The sequence below is a fragment of the Hakea prostrata genome, chromosome 10 (genome assembly GCF_041222555.1).
Source record: "Hakea prostrata isolate BN-2017 chromosome 10, UWA_Hpros_2, whole genome shotgun sequence".
Classification (NCBI taxonomy): Eukaryota; Viridiplantae; Streptophyta; class Magnoliopsida; order Proteales; family Proteaceae; genus Hakea; species Hakea prostrata.
The window spans coordinates 35034886-35055144 of record NC_142609.1 but is presented as its reverse complement, the minus strand read 5'-3'; the positions used below and the strand labels follow the sequence as shown (position 1 = coordinate 35055144).

Here is a 20259-nt window from a genome sequence, read left to right as displayed (position 1 = left end):
AACAGTAAGTCATGAATTGAGAACTTCTATTCATCTGGGTAGAATATTGTGCTGTTCATTTATGGTCTACTATAGTAATACTCATACATAAACCTCTTTTAATGACTTCACATCTTTATGACGAAATGGAGAAAACCTTAAACTCATAATGACCCAAATATCCTTAAAGAAAAACACTTTCAACCATCTTTTAACCCTGGAGGGCCCACATGTCATTTTAAAAGATATCTACAATCTAAACTTGATCTTAAAAAGGACCCCAAATCAACTTGAGAAAATTTTCTCTTTACACCATCAAAGATAGCTTACCAAGTTGAGAAAAAAACTGCCCTTTACACCATCAAAGGTCTGCTCGGTTAGTAGTAACTAAGGCCTCGCAATGCGTAAGTTAGGGTTCAATCCTTCCAAATGATATATGTAATATTCTCCACTACTTATTTTCAGTAAATTAATATAAAGCACCCTTTTAAGGAAAGAAAGGGGATCGCGGGAGTCCGAAGATATTTATAGCTCCTTGACATGTTGGCTGGATCAAGTCCGGAGCCTCCTTTAACTCCTTTAACTGCCTATCAATCACCACACATTTAAGAGATCCACCTTTGGACATTAGTAAAGTAGACCACTATTAAACCCCCTCTTCGAACACCGGCTGTAAAAGTTTGGGCGGAACACAATTTTCTATCGGTTGGATTCGAGGGTAGACATCCCGCCAGATCCAACGGATAAAAAGGATTTAGCACTTACAAACCTTCCACTCTAAACTAGGGGTGTAAATGGATATCCGAAATCCGGTTTCCGAATTCATATCCGCATCCGTTTAGGGGTATTCGAATCCGTCCGATTATTAATAGGATGTGGATATGGTATGCCCCTTTCTTACCGATTATTATCCGTCCGATAAAATTATCCGATTAAGTTATTTATTTAGATTTATTATTCTTATTTTTATAAATTTTATCTATAATATGTGACTATTTTTCTAGATTTTCTACTAAAATAGCTACCAAAGTTGTTAAATTCTTAAATTTCAAACCTAGCCCTCACAATAAAAAGGTAAAGATGTAAACTGGTAGTTGAAAACTTGTATTTATTCTATATTCATGCCCATTTAGAATAATCTACTTGAAGAAAATAATTATCCGATTATCATCCGAATCCGACAGAATCCGTCCGAAAACCGATAGGATATTATCCGAATCCGTCCGAACATAATAGAATGCGGATATGGATATACCACTATCTGATCCGAATCCGGTCCGTTTACACCCCCTACTCTAAACAATGTATCACCATCAAGCTATAATTGGAAGCATGGGTTGTCACACCCTCTATGTTGCAGAATTACCAGAGAAGAAGCATACCTGGCAGAGCTCTATAGATTTTGGGCTTGTTCAACACACCATCCTGATAAACTTACATACTAGCTAAAATCTGTGTTAGCTGCAACATCTAAAAGCAGAATTGCAATCCTGCTATAGTAACAGATGTCCAACATATACACCAAAACGAAATCCTAATGAGCAAAACCCTTACACATTAAGGGATGCAAAATTTTGATCAAATTGAAGAGGATATAGTGACAAACCCTCTACACCTCCAAGTATTTAATGGCTGTTTGAACATCTTTGTCACCTCTACCACTGAAGTTCACGACGACCTTGGTTCCATTTGGTAGCATGGGGCATAGTTTCTCCAGATAAGCCAATGCATGAGATGTCTCCAAAGCTGGAATTATACCCTCCAGTCGAGATACTCTCTTGAAAGCTACATTTGAACACCAAAAGGAACACATAAGAAAGACAATAAATACTCTTTTGCAGAGAGTCTAAAAACCAAAGAAGTCAGGAAATTCAAATTCATCGATTTTACTGCAACACCCCCGTTAACTGAAGGCTGCCAAATGAAGCCTAGAGAACATAAATGTAAGTCTAATTTTTCACAGCTTCCAGCATTAGCAAGTTGTTAAAAAGGTCTCTGTAGGTCTGCATTTATTCAATCAAGAGCCATAACACCATATATCTAGGTCACAGCTGTATGGCTTGCCAACATAAGCACCAAGTCGCATTAGTTTAGCATCTATACAAATTCAGTGTATAGCAATTCTTAAGAAGAGGTAAATAATGGTATGCTGGTATTCAAACTAGGCACTACCACACACTACATAGAACAATAGAAAACCTCCTCCTTATGGGTCCAGGCCCTCACATTCCCTGATCTCACACTCCAAAGCAGAAACTTGAGGTCGTTGGATCATAAGACCAGAAGTTTAAGCAGAAATTAGTTACAAATAAGTATTCGCTTTCTTGAAGGAGAGAATACACTTTGCAGATATCTTTAAAAAGACGGACAAAAGTAAATTATTCTACCTATATGTCCAAGGATTTCATTTGTGTTTTTTAAAGTAAAGAAGTAAAACCAACAAGAATGCTTTTGATTGTAAATTAGCTGCTCAACCTTAGCTCTTTCATCTACTCCACTCACTTGAGCCAAGCTTGACCTTTGTCATGTGACTCCTTAGCTGAGCCTGAGCTAAGCTAGTTGGCCCAGCTCAGTAAGCCTCATTTAATACTAAAAGTGAATAACTCAGCACATAAACAACCCTCCAACCACACAAAAAGCTAGTGCCTAAAAGCAGATAGGCATGGAAGAGAGAAGAAAATAACATATAGGTTTGATGTCTTGGAATGGCATCTCACCATCTCGGGCAACTACTACGACTTGTATCACCAACTACTACTCTCATGTTAGACCGAAGTGGGGGATTGAGAGGCAGAGGGATCAGTCTACTATTGTTCAGCTGGGCGAGGGGGAAAGGTAGGCAGCTTGAAAAAGGAAAAGAGGTGAGGGACCTTCACTGCTTGCTCCTTCCAAAGAAGTCAGCCAAGTCTGTAGCTAAAGACCAACACAACCAAAAGCAGCAGGATACTAATTCTTTGAAAACAAAACAAGTCAGCCGGATACTGATTCTTCGAAGACAAAACAAGTCAGTTATTTGTTTGACTTCCTCAGCTAAGGCTAGCGAAGGCTATTTGGCTCCTTCACAATTTCCCCTTTTTTCCTCCAACCACCGCAGGGTCTGTGAAGGATCACAATGTATGCAGCTTTACTTTTGCTTGCAGGATTTACAGAAGAAGCAATGCCTGTGCTGATCTACAACCACTCTCTCTCGGTAGTCAACCTCGTCTGCAAACAACACTGCGTTATACAATCTGAATATACCACCCAATGTTGCACAAAAACCATCTATATTGGGTGACGATCTTGTCATCAAAGTAGCAGAATGGGAAGCTATGTACCAGAAGGTGGCGGCATGGCTGAGGTTGACAATTAAAAAGTTCAGACTAAAGCTGACAATAAATAGCATCAATCTGCTTTTACGGAAGTATGCTATACACAGAATGACAAGCACAACAGGAGTCCATCTACAACTAATGCAAGAATCTGACCTCAAACTGGAGAATATCAGTGGGAGACAGATTGCAAGCAGGATCAGTAAACTAATGAAAGATAATATACAATAACTAGAACTTTTTTTTTTTCCAGAATTTTTCAGCGCCACCCCCTGAGGTATCCAACTTATCAGTCAAAACCCCTGCCATTAGAAATCGCAGTTCAATGCTCTGATGTAAGCAAGTTAAGTTTTTTAAAAAAGACAAAAATGCCCCTGAATGGAAAAAGCCCCATCTTCATCACCAAACCCCTTCCATCCACTGATCACCACCAATTTCCAGCTGACACCGGCGAACTGACAGAAAAAAGGTAAACCGTCGGAAAAACCAGCTAGTGGCAGTAACTTAGTCCAAGTACTGGTAAATGGTTCATTGGGAAAAAAACAGATATTACTTTTTTAGTGGGGGTTTAAGGATTTGATTTTCTCCCCATGACTTTGGTTTTTCAGACCCAGAGAAGTAACCTTAATTAAGCTGTTTTCCTTTGATTCTGCATCCATTTAAGTAATCAGCGAAGAAGATTTCAAACAGGAAGTTAAGGTTTCATCAAAAAGCAAGGGTGATTCTGGGGTTTGGATGAGCGATCTATTGAAATATCCTGTTTCAAGTGCTCATTCTTCTGGTTTGTATAATCTTGTGTGGGCACAAGCTGCACAAAACAAACCACTCAATAAAATATTGATGAGAGTTTGGATCCAATGATAAGTCGACAAAATCTGCACTTAATGTTTCAGTATACGGCCAAGAAAGTAATAATAGAACTTTAAATTCTTCAAAGGAAGCTTGTAGAGTAATAATTGATGACAGTAGAAAGGAGATTGACAATGAAACCATTGGAGGCAATGACAAGGAAGAAGAAGAGCTGAAAGAAGAGGTGATACAATTGGATTCGAAGACCGGACAAATTTTCCAACAAATGGTCATATGAAGAAACTTTGAGTGACCAGAGTGAAACCGAGAGGATTCAAAATGGAAGGATTTCAACAGTTGGCTTTTTTCTATATGAAAAACTGTAGTCTTTAACAGTGGAAGAAGCCAACAAGTGATTGAATATCAGTCATTTAATTTCAAATTTGGATACTGGATTTTTCTATGGTATCAGATTGAATGGGAGTTGAGAAGGCCTCCGACTTGAATTCTAAATTTTAATTCAGAAAGTAAGTTCCTATGAATCCGTACTGAATCGATGTCGTTGATTGATTTGTTGGTGTAGGACTTTTCCTAGATTCTGCTTCGGACTTCAATCATGTTTCGGCCATGGATGCAATCATTGGACAATGCTTTTCCATGCTTCGAGACATCAATTTTGTAAGCAGGGCCAGATTCCTTCAGATTGAAAAAGCCTTTCTCTATTAGCAGAACAAGAAAAAAATGGTTCAGAAAACAACTTCGGTTTATTAAACGGAAATTTTAAGTGCCACCCAACAAGGCACCCCCTAATATTAATGCCACTCCACGAGTTACCCAATTTATCGATCAAACCCCCTATTACTAATACCGTTAGAATGTGGGGATAATATTGGAAATCTAAAAATAAAAATTAACTGAAGACTAACGGTGTTACTAATAGGGAGACTGACTGATAAATTGGATACCTCAAAGGGTGGCGCTGAAAACTTCCCTTTTTTTGTGCGTGTGTGTGGGGGTGGGGGGGGGGGGGGGGGGGAGGGGGAGGGGGTGTTTCTTTTTATATGAAAGAAGAACGTGAAGGATAAGAAGGGATAGAGAAGAAGGATAGACAAAAAACGGGGCTAAAGGATGGGCTATGTCTAGCCCCAGGTCTCTCATCACAGCTATCACAGCTGTAGGACATGGATTTCACTACATAACTGAGGCTACTACGCCACAAGGCAATTTCTCCCAAAAAAACTTCTCTATTATTGCTATGGATGGCCTATTCATAGCTTTGCTAAAGGTTCACCAAAGAAACTCTTCAAATTGGAAGTATAAACTTATAACCTAGTAAGTAGTGACAATAAATCTTATGGAAAATAAAAACTAACTAAAAATTAGAAACTACCATGCTTTATAACTCAGCCACACAAATAAATAACATAAATAGAAACTAAATTAAGGTCTTATGTTTCCCAAGAATAAAAGCTTCATGTAATCTGATCTTGGGCTACCAGAATCTTCTATCGAGTATTTCCACTATGCGAAATAATGGGTCGCGAAACTGTTCACGTAAATGGAGACGTGAACAGCGATTTAAATTCATTTCCTTCTTCATTCATGCTCCATTGAACTAATGAAAACTTGTGACATAATCAGACCAGGCTGCCTCTACAGCAGTCACATCCCACAACCTTGCTGGGCTGATTTTGGGGCTTGCTCCTATGGGTTACATGTGGGCTTTTAATCCATCAACAATGGTACCATATAAACAAGTCAAGTAAGCAGTATGGACAGGCTGTTCGTATATTTGAACCTGGAACCACTAAGTCACAATGGAGCAACTTCTCTATTGAACAAAGGGCAGCACCATGCATAAATCATCTAAATTGGTTACATTATAGGATTAAGCTGGCCAGTGATTCAATGGATTTGCTTTATAACAGGCAATTTTAGTGATCGGGAGTTGCATGAAAGAGCAACGCATTTTGAACTTAGTTGTCACTTTGTATGGAATGGCGTCATCAACAAGCTGATTGCTATTCCATTTGTCTTTTCTGCAAAATAACCGGCCAATGGATTCACTAAACTTTGTATGAGCATACTTCCTAGCAAGTTTATTCCAAGCTGGGCATGGGGTGATTTGTTTGGTCCAGCTTCAGTGGTGAAGTGTCAAAAACCTCAAGCTTACTATGATTATTTATTTATTATTATTTTATTTTTTGGGGGGTGGGGGGGGGGGGAGTGAGGGGAGAGTAGGGCTGCAACTGGGCCGGGCTTGGGGCTTTTGCAATCCCAAGCCCAGCCCTATATGGTATTGAGCCCATTCCCGCCTTGGCCCTAGTTCAGGGCCAATGATTATTATCCCTGGCCCTAAGCCCTACAGGGCCAAGCCAAGCCCATTCCCGCCCTAATTGGGCCGGGTCGGGATGGGTTGGCCCTGATTGGCCCAGGCCCTAATTGGCCTTGTCCCTAGCTTTAATTGGCCATATCTTTGGTCGTAAATATCAAATGTAAGACAGGTAGTAATTAAAATCCATATTAAAGTAATTAAATTCTTAAATTCCAAACTCAGTTCTGGAAAATAAAATAGTAAATATGTCAACAAATAATCCAAAACTTATTTTCAATATGTATTTAACTATTTATACCCATTTAGATTTTAGACAAATAGAGAAATCCAAATTTCTAGGGTTTTCTAATTTGCTATTCGATGAAAATTATGTTTATTATATGTAAGCTCGAAGGGAAAAAGAAAAAGATTTATCTTAATTCTCAATTAATTTCTAACTTCTAAGACAATGGTCAAACTTCATTCCAAATTTCCAATTTGTCTTTCTCCCAAGTTTCTCTCTCTCTCTCTCTCTCTCTCTCTCTCTCTCTCATTCTGTTTTTTTCTTTGATTTTTCTCTTTGATTTTTCTCCAGCAGCAAAGATTTAAAATTATTTATGAAATAGAATTGTAATTAAATTTAGGCATATTTGAAAGTCAAGTCAATTATAGAGAATGTCATACAAACTCTTTTTGTAAACTTGGAAACATCTGAGATTCATAATTCAAAAGGAATCTGATAAATGGAAATTTTATCTTCAAAGTCAAGAACTTAAGCCGTAGGTAGGTATGTTTTCATTCACAACTGTTCAATAAATTGATATCTTTAGTCAATACAAAAAATTTCATATTCAAAACCTTGTTAACAAGTAAATCGACGATAATTTAGTATTCAACAAAAAAGAAAAAAAAAATATATATATATATATATATATTTCATAGTTAAAGAAAATGATGTTAGTTACAAACATAGCTATATGTTTTTAATAAATTTTTTTGAAATATCACAGTAAATTTGTTAGATATTCATGATATGAAGTTGGGGTATAGATTTGTTACAGATTAATTCTTTATGTAATAGTTTTTATTATTTATAATATATTATCTCGCCTTAGTCAAAAAACAAAATCAATATTTTATTGAACTAAAAATGACTTTGTTGGAAAAAAAATTACCTTAAAAATAATATAAAAAGTGAATTTATAGTCTAATATGATCAAATTGACTAAATGTCAAAATCAAGACTCAAATCAATGTTAGTATGAAGATCAAATTAGGGTTAGGATCAGGGCCAAAATCAAATAGATGCTTATTACATTGGTAATGAGGTTATAATTTATTTTTATTAATTTTCTACAAAACATGATCATGTTTCTAAAATTTGACACGTGTCAAGTATCCACCCATATGTATTACAATTAATTCCTCTCCATGTGGGTGGAGGGTTCAGAGTCTTTAGACTAAAATCAGGGCCAGGATCAGGGTCAGGATCAGGGCTAATATCAGGGCCAAGACCAGGGCCAGGATCAGGGCCAAAATCGGGGCCAGGATCGGGGCCAAGATCGGGGACAAAATCGGGGCCAAAATCGGGGCCAAAATCGGGACCAAGATCGGGTCCAGGATCGGGGGCCGGGTCAAGGCCAAGATCGGGGCCAAGATCGGGGCCAAAATCGGGGGCCAAAATCGGGGGTTGGGTCGGGGCCAAGATCAGGGCCAAGATCAGGGCCAAAAATCAGAGACGGGCCGGGATGGGCTGGGCGGGCCAGAGAGTAATCCCAGGCCCGCCCTTGGCCCTAGTTCAAGGCCAGAATATTTTGGCCCTAACCCGCCCTTAGGGCCAAAATCTTTAGCCCAAACCCTATTCGGGCTCAGGGCGGGCTTAGGGCGAGTCAGGGCCGCCAGGGCCAAACTTGCACCCCTAGGGGAGAGGACCTATCATGGCTTAGTATTTTTACCTTGTAAGTGGGATTTCTAATTTTACTTCTTGTCCTTATTTTGTAAGATATGCTTCTAATATTGTTTTCTTTCTAGGATTCTAATGTAACCCAAGGTCACTTATGTCAACCCTCCCAAATTGAACCAGCAGCAATCTAGGCCTTAAACCCTCGCTGTCTTAGATTAAAACTCAGAAAGCAGCAGCTAAAACACCCTCACAACTCTCAAGGAACCTCACAGCTAGTTTAGCTACCCTAACTCAAGCCACCAATTGATGAAATCATTGAGGAGGCTTTGGATGACTCTTACAAAACCACTCGTCATGGCATCGGATACCATGATTTCCTTGTCAAATGGAATAATCGTCCACAACATGATAGTACTTGGATTCATGTTGATGATTTCAAGAAGCTCGAGCCCAATTTGTATGAGCATTACATGTCATTCATCCATGCATAGGAGACAAATGTTTTCAAGCGAGGGAGAGCTTATGAAGAATTGAAGACATATACAAGAAAGTAAAAGCTCAATCGGTTAGGCCCATCAAAGGCTTAAGGATATGAACCAAATCAGCCCATGACTTTCATGTGCAAGACCAAGCCTAATCCTTAAGATTTTCAAAGTCAATAAAAAGGGGTATAGTTTAAAAATAAGGAACTCTTGTCAAAAGGGGTTTTCCTTTATTAAGAGTTAGGTAGTAGTTGAGACATTAACAGGTAGGTATTAGCTAGTGGTTGGATAGTACATTTAATATTTCTCTTTAAAATGTCTATATAAGGAAACTTATGTAAGAGGGTGAATCAAAATATTCGTCATTTGAAATCAAGTTGCTTCATTAGCCTTTCTTCTCTATGGAGAACCCTTGTGTTTGATCAAGGTAGGTTGGTGTCCAATCGAATCAAACCTATGATGTAAAGCCCAATTGTTATTTTGTTGTCCTTGTTGTTCTCTCAGATCTGCTGTGTCATTCCCTCACTTCTCCATCTAGCAATAAGCCCATCTAGTTCTTAATCTTCTATTTTGGTTACTACCCTTACCTTGAAGTACAAATCTGTCCCTATTGTTCTGATGTTATCCTAGAGTAATCATAGTGATAGCACTCTTCTGTCCCATTCATGAGTCTATGAAATCTGAATTTCCTTCCTATGAAAATATCCCATTTGGCTACTATTTTATCAATCAAATACAGTACTACATTACTTGTAGAAGATTATCCAGATTTACAGAATATATACCTTCAAGTGCCTCCTCATCAGTGACGCTATAGTATTCAGCACGCCCAATATCTTTCAAAAAACTATGCTCTGGTCCCACACCAGGGTAATCCAGCCTAATATCACACAGCAATCATTTTACATTCTTTATATATAGATGAAAAGAAGAAAAAATAGCACGCATGGAACAGTATGAACCAATAGAATGGGTAGAAAATACGTTCTCATTTATTACCCGGCGCTTATAGAGTGCGGTTCAACTATTTGTCCATCATCGTCTTGCAATAAATAGCTCATAGCTCCATGCAACACCCCTACCTCCCCTTTTGTCAAAGTAGCAGCATGTTTACCACTGTCTACACCAAAACCAGCAGCTTCCACACCAATCATCCTAACATCTGCATCGTCAACAAACTCATGAAATAGCCCCATTGCATTTGAACCTCCACCAACACAGGCGACTAATACATCCGGCTTGCCACCCCATTTGTCCATTGCCTGTTTCCTTGTTTCTTTCCCAATCACGGCATGGAAATCTCTGACCATCATAGGGTATGGATGAGGGCCAGCAACAGAACCCAGAATGTAATGGGTCGTCTCAACATTAGTTACCCAGTCCCGTATAGCCTCTGATGTGGCATCCTTCAGTGTGGCGGTACCAGAATGGACAGCTCTAACCTACATAAGATCCCCCAGTTAAAAAAAAAAAACACAAATTTATGAGTAATCAAAATAAAAAAATAGAAAGAAGGCAAGAAAAACCATAAATAGGTACGCAACCAATTTGCACAATAAAACAAACAGAAAGTATATTACATCTCATCTTCTCAGGCTTAGCAAAGTAACAAAAGTACATCAGGCACCCACCAGTAGGTAACCTACTCTGCCTATGGCTGCCAAATTCAATTCATTTGTAACCAAAATTTGTATTAAGTATTACACAATGAAGCATCAACCATAGAGCTCAAACATACAATTCAAGGCCATAGAAATATTCAACAGTTTATAACATTCACTAAACAACAATTCTGAGGAAAATTAAGTTCAGAAGAAGGCAACAAAAGAAACAGACAGAACATACCTACACTATCATATACTCTATTGAAACAGTTTATCTTAACAAATTAGCCATCAGAAGGCATCTTTTGGGGCAGTATAATTTGGGTTGACTTAATACTCCAGCTATAATTAAAAGTTCAACTTTCCATGCAGATGGCTTATGTTTGCCAGATTTGGTGAGCATCCATCTCTTATAGGTAAGTGTTGAAGAATTTGCAATGAACATTATTAGCGTTCTTACCACCATGCAATATTCCAAGCACTTTACCATGGTAATAGAGTTAGAAACTAGGTGAGGTTCATTTCTAACAATGGAACATGGAACAGCCAGGAGAGAATAACTAGAGAAAGATGAAGAGCTGGAGAAATTGTGGTTAGTGGAGAATGAAGCCCCTTCACCAATTTTCTTGAATCACAATATTATGTTTGCCAATTTTTCTTCTCCAACCAGCTCTTTATAACGACCATTGAATCTTCCTCGAGAAGAAAATTTTCGATTATTGTTACCAGAAGCAGCGACTTGACTGGAAGAACCACGAACAGCAACATTAGCAGGCAGAATGGTACTAGCAACCTCATGTGAAGATACACGTAGATGGCTCTCATGAGATAGCAGAAGACCTTGTAAATCATCAAACGACACTGGATCCGCTCGAACAAGAACAGAAGTGCCAAAATCTTTATAATCTTCACCCAAACCTCTCAGAGTAATTAATACCAAATCTTCATCCGAAACAGGGGAATTTGCAGCAACTAACATATCAGTGAGAGAGAGAATTTCAAGAATATAATCAGCAACCGAAGAAGAACCGTGTTGAAGCTGAAATAAGCGATTCTTGAGTTCAAGAATTCGAGTTCTTGAACCAGAGGCAAACGCCTTATTAAGTTTCTTCCAAGCCTCATGAGATGTTCGAGCAGCAACTATGTGCGGAAGAATCCTCTCAGAAACAGATGCAACAAGCCAACTAAGAATTAATTGATCTTGGCGATCCCAAAGCACTGAAGAAGTAACAGATCCAGACATCGCAGACGAAATCGAACCGCTGTCGGTAGATGCAGAGGAAATCGGTCTCGGAAAAGTGCCATCGAGATAACCTAATAGGTCATAGCCACGAAGAAGTGGAAGAAATTGAGCCCTCCAGAGCAAAAAATTCAAAGAACTCAGTTTGATCGGAAGCGCAGCAGCAACGTTGATCGATACCAACGGAGAAGAAGCCACCATAGATGGTGGATTGAGCATTTCAGAAGCTGGAGAAGCCATTAGAAGAAAGAAAGGCAAGAAAAAGAAATCTAGAAAAGGAAAGATCGAGAACCTAGGGGCAGAGGCCTGATTATAAAACTGATACCATGTAGAGAATGTAGAAAATGGTATTTCATATATTCTGTAAATGATATGTACAAGGGTATTTATAACCCTAAGAATACAAATACTATACTGACGGTTTACTCTATCTAACAGACCCCCCCTTCGTTTCTTCTTCTTTTTTTTTTTTTTTTTTTTTTTTGGGGGGGGGGGGGGGGAATATTTTGGAGATGAGACTTTGATGAAGATATCTAGTACTTGGTCACTTGTCTTCACAAAGTGGCAATTCTTAATGAGATTGGAGTCATCAGTGGATATGCAAATTGGAAGGTAATGCTGAGCAAGTTTTGCCCTTGAAATCAAATGGTCAGATATTCCTACTTTGATTGTGATTCAGAAGCTGTTGTCAGTCTGGGAAATGATCAATCTCAGAAGTGGGAGCAACAGCTCACTGTTGAGAAGACGACCGCAGGTTTGGCTTTGTTGGATCCTGTTGATGAGATTACCCCTTAGATGAAACTGGCAATGTGGGATACAATGCCAAGAAGTTTTGCCCATGGAACAAAACTGTTTGATGGTGGTGCTTTACGAGCTGATTTGAGGGAGGTTTCAGACACTGGCCAATAAAGATGCAGAATCTTCTACAGATGGGACTCAGGCAGAAGGAGTGAATTGTTACTTAAAAATAATAATAATAAATAAATAAATCTGAAGACAGGAATTTAGCTGTGAGTTTGGAGGAATTTCATGTTCTTTTTGTAAAATAGACATTGTGAGGACCAAACAGGTGGAGTCAGATGTGGTTGGGGCTTGTCATGGAGATGAACTTCGCGAATTGATTGCGCATCAAGCCAGTGAAAGTGGTTGGTGGAACGGTTCAGAAGATCAAGATGCAGACGATTCATAAGCCTGGACTTCTATCTTCCTGGTTAGGTCAACATCAAAATGAGAATATCCTACATTCTGTAAAAGCATTTTATTAAGAAGACACCTCCAGATGTTGTTGTCTCTTGAAATGGTGGACATATCAAGTAGGGATTTTGGTGATATGACACCTTGCTAAAAATTACAGGAACAGCTGAAGGAGACAAAGCAGCATCTCAATTATTTAAGAAAATGGCAGAAGGCAATGGGAATCATAGGTAGGGTTCGGGCTCAAAGGTCATTTTAGTCTTTTTGAAAAACATAAATTGCTGATTGTCATCACTTAACAGAGAGATTTACAAGTGGAAGGGGTTCTAAGTGTTACTGTTGCACTTAATAGGGGATATCACTGGCCATTTGGGGAAACTATAGGGTACTGTTAAAATTAGACTCAGGGGGAAACTAATGTATTATGGGTTAGGCTCCCCTAAAATTGGGTCCAAAAACCAGACCCAACTAGGCATTCAAAGCTGGCCCGAATATCCCAAGGGTATTTGGTCATTCTTCAAGCCCCCTTTTGGGGCTGAATATGGGTCTTGATAAAATTCCCTCAATCTAAGGGTCAAGGATCTATCTCTGTTTTTCTATTTGAATTAGTAGTTTAATAGTTACAGTCTATTTTAGTTAGGGTTGAGTTGTTAGGATAGGGTTCCTTAATTTTAGGAACTTATCTCAAAGTTGTTCTATTTAAGTAAAGTCCTAGTTTGGTTTAAAAGTTGTTTGTTGAGTCACAAATTAGTATATGTAAGAGTTTCCAATCTAAGGGTTGAAATCTCGTAGTAATTTGATTCCTTTTTTTAACTGTTGATATAGTCCAATTTGAGTTGTAATTGGATCTCATCTGTGAGGAGATCCCGTTTGAGTCAGAGTCTCTAAATTTAGGCTATAAATAGCCTCTTTCTGCATTGTAATTCTCACTTTTGAGTTAATAAAAATTAGAGCAAATTGCACTGGCACCCCAAAATGGAGGCCTTAAAGCACTGACACCCCACTTTATGTTTAAAAAGCACATAGACCCCAAAATTGATTTTTTATTGGATATATTTGTCCAATTTGTCACTAAAAACCTGTCAAACACTGTTTATTATAGGGATATTTTTTAAAATAAATGGTAATTTAACTGTTTTCAGTGATAAATTTGACAAATATATCTAATAAAAGTCCAATTTTGGGGTCTCTGTGCTTTTTAAACATAAAGTGGGGTGTCAGTGCTTTAAGGCCTCAATTTTGGGATGCCAGTGCAATTTGCTCTAAAAATTATGAGTTGAAGAAAAACTTTAAAGGAGTTGTGGGATCCCTGGAAGGGTGATCTATGGCTGGGTTAAGCTAGTGTTTTCCACAATTTTCAAGTTCTTCTAGCTTCCAGCATTCAAACAACAGCAGTAATTTTATTCAAGTTTTCATGTAAGTTATAGCACCTTCCCCTTAGCTCATGCAACCCTAAAGACCCCCTAAACCCCATCGCATCTACTCCCTGCCCCTTCCGCTTCATTCCTCAGCAAGACCCAGCCCTATCTCAATCCCTTTCCCTCCCTCCTCCTTGTCCGGCTCCACTTCCTACTCCCATTAGGAAACCTTCAACTCAGCCTTGTTTGAACCCCTTTTACCCTCACCAGAATCGCATAAACTTATAAATCATAGTCCTAACATCGTTACCCCAAAAACTGCGCTGTTTCTGGATTTTTTTTTTTTTTTTAAAAAAACTGCAATTCATCTTCTTCATGGAGCAAAATGTGCAGAATTGAAAAAATTGCAGCAAATCCTAAACACCATACTTCAGCCCCTACATCTTTGAATCTGTTTCTGAACTACAGGTTAGTAGCATTAGAGTTCTGATCTGCAGGATAACCAATTCAATTCCCCCAAACCCTGGCCCAACCAAATCCCAGTCACATTAGGATTTGAAATTCCAGTTGAATCCTGAGTTCTTATCAACTTCATATCTGAATTAACAGCATTATTTGTCCCTAAAACCCTTGGCCGAAACACCTAAAGCCCTTAATTGTGAGCTCATTCTACCTTAGAAGTTCCTAAAATATAACCCTAAACCCTGGGTTACATCCCTGGTATCAAAGCTACACTAACCAGCAGCAGGCAGCACAATGGAAGACTTCTATTGCAGCCCCTTCCTCAATAACTATAACGTCCTTTAAGCAGTGCCAGAAGGAGAAGAAGACTAGAGGAGTTGCCCCTTCTACGCTAGAGTCCAATCGGGTGAGCGCAAGGCTTTGGAAACTATTGTCAGTGGTAGTTACTTAAATGTGATGTCAGAAGAATTTGTAATGAGGGCTGATATTAAAAGTGAGAGGTATCCCCAACCCCATAGAATTTCCTTCATAGACAGTGAAGAAACAGAAGTGACTCATAGGTATCTAGTTCCCATCAGTCTCCACTCTTACTCAGAGGAGATATGGTGAGATGTAGTACCTGTGGGATTGTCTGACATTATTTTAAGGAGACCCTGGTTGTATGATAACGATGTAACCATCACGAGATCCTGGTTGTATGAAAACAATTGTAAAGATTGTACTCTTACCCTTGAACCTACCAACAGAGGTCACGAAGAAGCAGACCCTTAAAGCAATTCAGAAGGACTCCAGTACCAAAACATGGCACTTGGTGGATCCTAAACCTGAAGGACCCAGTTCAGAGCTCAACCAAGACACCACCAGCAACTCCACAACCCCATAACCAAATGGTGAACCCTCTTCACCAATCCAACAGTTTCTTACAAAGAAGACGATAGAATAGGTCGGCAAGACTACCCTAGGGGTAGAAGATTCCATCGATGAGGTATCCACTACACCAGAGGGTTCCATACTACTGCCAACAGACAACAGAGTCGTACCAGCACCAAGTCCATGCAAAGTTGGCCCTCCTTTGGGTCTCATTTTCTTTCTTGAGGAGGATACTAGAAACCTCCTACGGGCCATAGAAATAGTGATGATCAAAGTGCAGACAAAAAAGGGCTTCAAAGGCATGACCATCGACGCCACCCTTCTTCCTAGGGCTCGTAACACTCAAGTAGCTAGGATTGAAGATTACATTACCATTAGTCCAAGTCCACCAAGGTACTATCAAGGAAAGGTGCAAGTAGCCATGCATCTATTGGTTCCTCCTCACTACAAGATGAGAGGTCGAATCACTTGAAAACCCACCAAAGAATAGATCCAGACGTACATGACAAGCACATTCATCAGGTGATGAATGTTTTAAAAAAAGGAGAGCTGATGTATCCTAGGTTGGGCTCCCTTAAAATTGGGCCCAAATACCACCCAACAAGACATTCAAAGCAGGCTAAATATCCCAGGGGTATATCAGTCATCTTTCAAGCCCCCTTTCGGGGCTGAATATGGGTCTTGATAGAATCCCCTCAATCAAGGGTCAGGAATTTATCTTTATTTTTCGGTTTGAATCAGTAGTTTAAGAATTACTGTCCATTTTAGCTAGGGTTGAGTTGTTAGGATAGGGTTCCTTTATCTCAAAATAGTTCTATTTAGTTAAGTCCTAGTTTGGCTTAAAAGTTGTTTATTGAGTCACAAAATAAGTGTTTGTAAGAGATTCCAATCTAAGGGTTGGGATCTCGTAGTAATTTGATTCCTTTCTTTAACTATTAATAGAGTTTAGTTTGAGATGTAATTAGATTTCAACTGTGAGGAGATCCCTGTTTGAGTCAAAGTTTATAAATAGCCTCTTTCTGCATTGTGATTCTCACTTTTGAGTTAATGAAAATTATGAGTTGAAAGACTTGAGAGGAGTCATGGGATCCCTAGAAGGATGACATGCGGCTGGGTTAAGCTAGCGTTTTCTGCAATTTGCACAGCAGTTTATTCAAGTTTCCAAGTAAGTTACAGCAGCTTCCTCTTAGCTCATGCAACCCTAAAGACCCCCCCAAACCCCATCACATCCAGCCCCTGCCCCTTCCCTTTCATTCCCCAGCAAGACCCAGCCCTACCTCAAACCCTAGAATCCATTTCCCTCCCTCCTCCTTGTCCACGTCTCCGCTTCCTACTCTCACTAGGAGACCTTCAATCTCAGCCTTGTTTGACCCCCTTTTAACCTCATCAGAATCGCATAAACTTATAGGTCATAGTCCTAACATTGTTACCCCAAAGCTGCCCTGTTTCTGGATTTCAAAAAAAAAAAAATCTGCAATTCATCTTCTTCATGGAGCAGAATCTGCAGAAATGAAAAAAGCGCAGAAAATCCTGAACACCATACTTCAGCCCCTAAATCTTTGAATCTGTTTCAGAACTACAGGTTAGTAGCATTAGAATTCTGATCTGCAGGATAGCGAATTCAATTCCCCCAAATCCTGGCCTAACCAAATCTCAGTCACATTAGGATTTGAAATTCCAGTTGAATCCTGGGTTCTTATCAATTTCAGATTTAACAGCATTATTGGTCTCTAAAACCCTTGGCCAAAACACCTAAAGCCCTTAACTGTGAGCTGGCTCTACCTTAGAAGATCCTGAAATCTAGCCTGGTTACATCAGAAGCACTAATAATTTCCCTCAATAATAATGTCTTCTAAAGTTCCAGTAATTCTTTATTATCAATATTGGCACACTAATTATTAAATTTGAGCCTTTTCTATTATTTGGTGGGCCCATGAGTGATCCAATTCGGGTCTTCTTTACTCCAGATCTGCATCGCTGGTGGTGGCTAGTAAGAAGCTAGCAAAGCTCTAGAGAGAATCCCTTGTCATACCCTATTATCTATTGGTTTGCTTCTAGCCTTTAAAGTAAGTTCCAGAGCATCAAAGTAGTGAGATTGTGTCATTGATTTAAGATTGATTGAAGGCTGACTGTGATCACAGTTGCTGGTGCTACAAACCTATTTGAAATCTGAAGTTATTTTGTCCATAAAACTACTGGAGGTTCTCTGTTTCTGTGACTACATGGTTGCAAATTTCAGGTACTTTCATCTCACATCAATTGAGATAATTTGGTAATCCTAGTTGATGCTCTAACACTACTACCCTAGAACCTAGTGGAGTTTGATCTGCCTTGTGGGTGGAAAACTACTAGTCGATCCAGAATTTTGTTACCTGGTTTCTATTTTGCCAAATTTGCCGAGCTGTGAACTCCAACAATCATTTTAGAAAAAGAGTCTAACGAAATGTATTTTATATAATGACTAGAGAATGTGATCCCTGTTTCGTGCAGATTCTTACCTAATGTATTTTAGATGATGACTAGAGAATAAGATCTCTGTTTTGTGCTGTCCTGCTGTTTTGTTGTGGAGTTTAGCTTAGTTTATATTTCTTGAACGAGGTACCTTTTTTTTTTTCATTCACTTTCCCATAACCTTATTCCAACCGCTGGATTGGAAACAAACATTAAGGGTTTGAAATAGTAGAAGAAACCTGGTTTTGCTACTAATTGGGAACTGATCTGAGTTGTTTAGGTGACTATTTAAGATTCCACACAGCTGGTTTATGTTTCTATGATTCTGCTCTTGTTGGAACCTTTAAATCTACTAAGGTGTAAGATTACATCCATCAAAAGGATCCATCCAGTTTACCCAAAAAAAAAAAAGATCCGTCCACGGTAAAATATAATAGAGCTCAACAAGAATGCGTGACAGGTCAAATCAAGATACAGCTAAAGAACACAGAATAAATACTGAAACGCAAATCAAGATACACCTAAACATTACAGAATAAATATTGAAACGGTCAAACTACTAACTAATGGACAAATCAATTAAGGGTGACAACAAACCTCAGCTCCAAGAAGCCTCATTCTGAAAACATTAAGGGCTTGCCTCTCCATGTCTTGAGCACCCATGTAGATAATGCATTGCAAACCGAACCTAGCACAGACAGTAGCTGTTGCAACACCATGTTGACCAGCACCGGTCTCAGCAATTATGCGTAGTTTCCCCAAGCGTTTAGCGAGCAGAGCTTGGGCGACTGCATTGTTGATCTTGTGAGCCCCTGTGTGATTCAGATCTTCCCTCTTCAGGTATATGTGAGGCCCTTCACCATTTGGGTCCTTATAGTGCTCCGTGAGCCTCTCCGCAAAGTAGAGAGGGCTTTCCCGTCCAACATAATCCCTCAAAATTACATTTAGTTCTTTCTGCGATTAAATAAACACTAAAAAATCAGATACTCATTTGAGAAATTCAAATTTTCATTTTTGGTTACTAGTTATTAGCAAACCCAAACAATATCATCAGAATTGAATGATCAAACCTGGAATTCTTCATCTCCAGCTAGTGAGCGGAACGCTGACTCGAGTTCTGTAAGAGCATACATTAGGGTTTCAGGTACGTATTTACCCCCAAACTTCCCAAATCGACCAAACGAATCCGGTCTCTGAAAACCATCCCATTTCTTCTCTTTCACTTCCATTTGAGCCGATTCAGTCGTCATCACACAAGAAATCGAAGCAGGTCTAGTGGTAGAAGAACCCAACTGGAATTTCTCGATTTTAAAGGGTACCCGAGAATAATCTGATGACGAAAGGCGATACTTGAAGACTGAAGTTTGGTTTCGGTAACTGGGGCTCACGGAGATCGACATTTGAGAACTGAAACTGTTAGAACGGAAGAGATATGGTTAGTGCTTCGAACTCCCGCTCCCGGCTATTTTTTTTTGTCTCGGTAGAAATGCGCTTTTATACAAACGAGGATGGGGATATTAAGAGTGGAACCCACAACCTTTCAATCTTTGGTAGTAAAAAGTATGTGATCAATTCTTTCACACCGAAAAGTGTGATCACTCATGAGTCATGACTTGTTCAATGTAGCCGACATTTCGCATCCAAATATGACCTTTTACCTAATTCTTCTATTTTTTGTAGTAAAGTATGGATCACTTCTTACTAAGAAAGTATGTGATCACAATGCATCCAACATTTCGCATCCTTTCTACGAAAAAAAAAAAAAACATTTTGAATCCAATTATAATTTCACCATGCATGTTTTCGTAGGTCTTACTCCAAAGGTTTTGTTTGAAAATATATGTACCCATATTTTTCCAGTATATGTATATATCATGTTATTGCTCGGGGCCTAACTTTTATGTGTATATCACATCATTGCTTGTGGACTAGCTTCTGTTTATTTAGGATGTGATCCAAGAGGGTTCAAGTGCCTGAAGTGCATATCTACCAAAGCAAATATGTTTGAAAATATATGTACCCAAATATGTTTGTTATCGATAAGATATTTCCTTCATTTTGAGCAAACCAAGGCTGAACCTTAGGGAATTTAATTCAGCATCTAAATATAGTGACAAATAGTTAACCGCCTCGGACGATTAAGTCAATGCTTGAAAGTGACATCGTCTCGAACAAGTTAAATGTAAAGGGCTCAAAACTAAGAGGATATAATAGAGATACAAGAATAAGGAGCCATTTGATAACCCACCAAAAGTTTTGCTTTGAAAAAACACCATAAACATTTTTTATTGTTTCTAAAAGC

General features: G+C 38.9%; 1 protein-coding gene across 1 annotated transcript; it reads right to left on the bottom strand.

Annotated features, from left to right (window-relative positions):
- Nucleotides 1–846: 846 nt before the first annotated feature.
- LOC149002632 (tryptophan synthase beta chain 1) lies at nucleotides 847–19448 on the bottom strand. Its single transcript, XM_089136453.1, has 5 exons — nucleotides 19028–19448; nucleotides 18555–18911; nucleotides 9778–10220; nucleotides 9564–9658; nucleotides 847–1764 (listed from the first exon to the last, which is right to left on the bottom strand). The coding sequence occupies exons 1-5, from the start codon at nucleotides 19355–19357 to the stop codon at nucleotides 1589–1591; spliced, it is 1401 nt and encodes a 466-aa protein (XP_088992579.1). The 5' UTR covers nucleotides 19358–19448; the 3' UTR covers nucleotides 847–1588.
- Nucleotides 19449–20259: the final 811 nt, after the last annotated feature.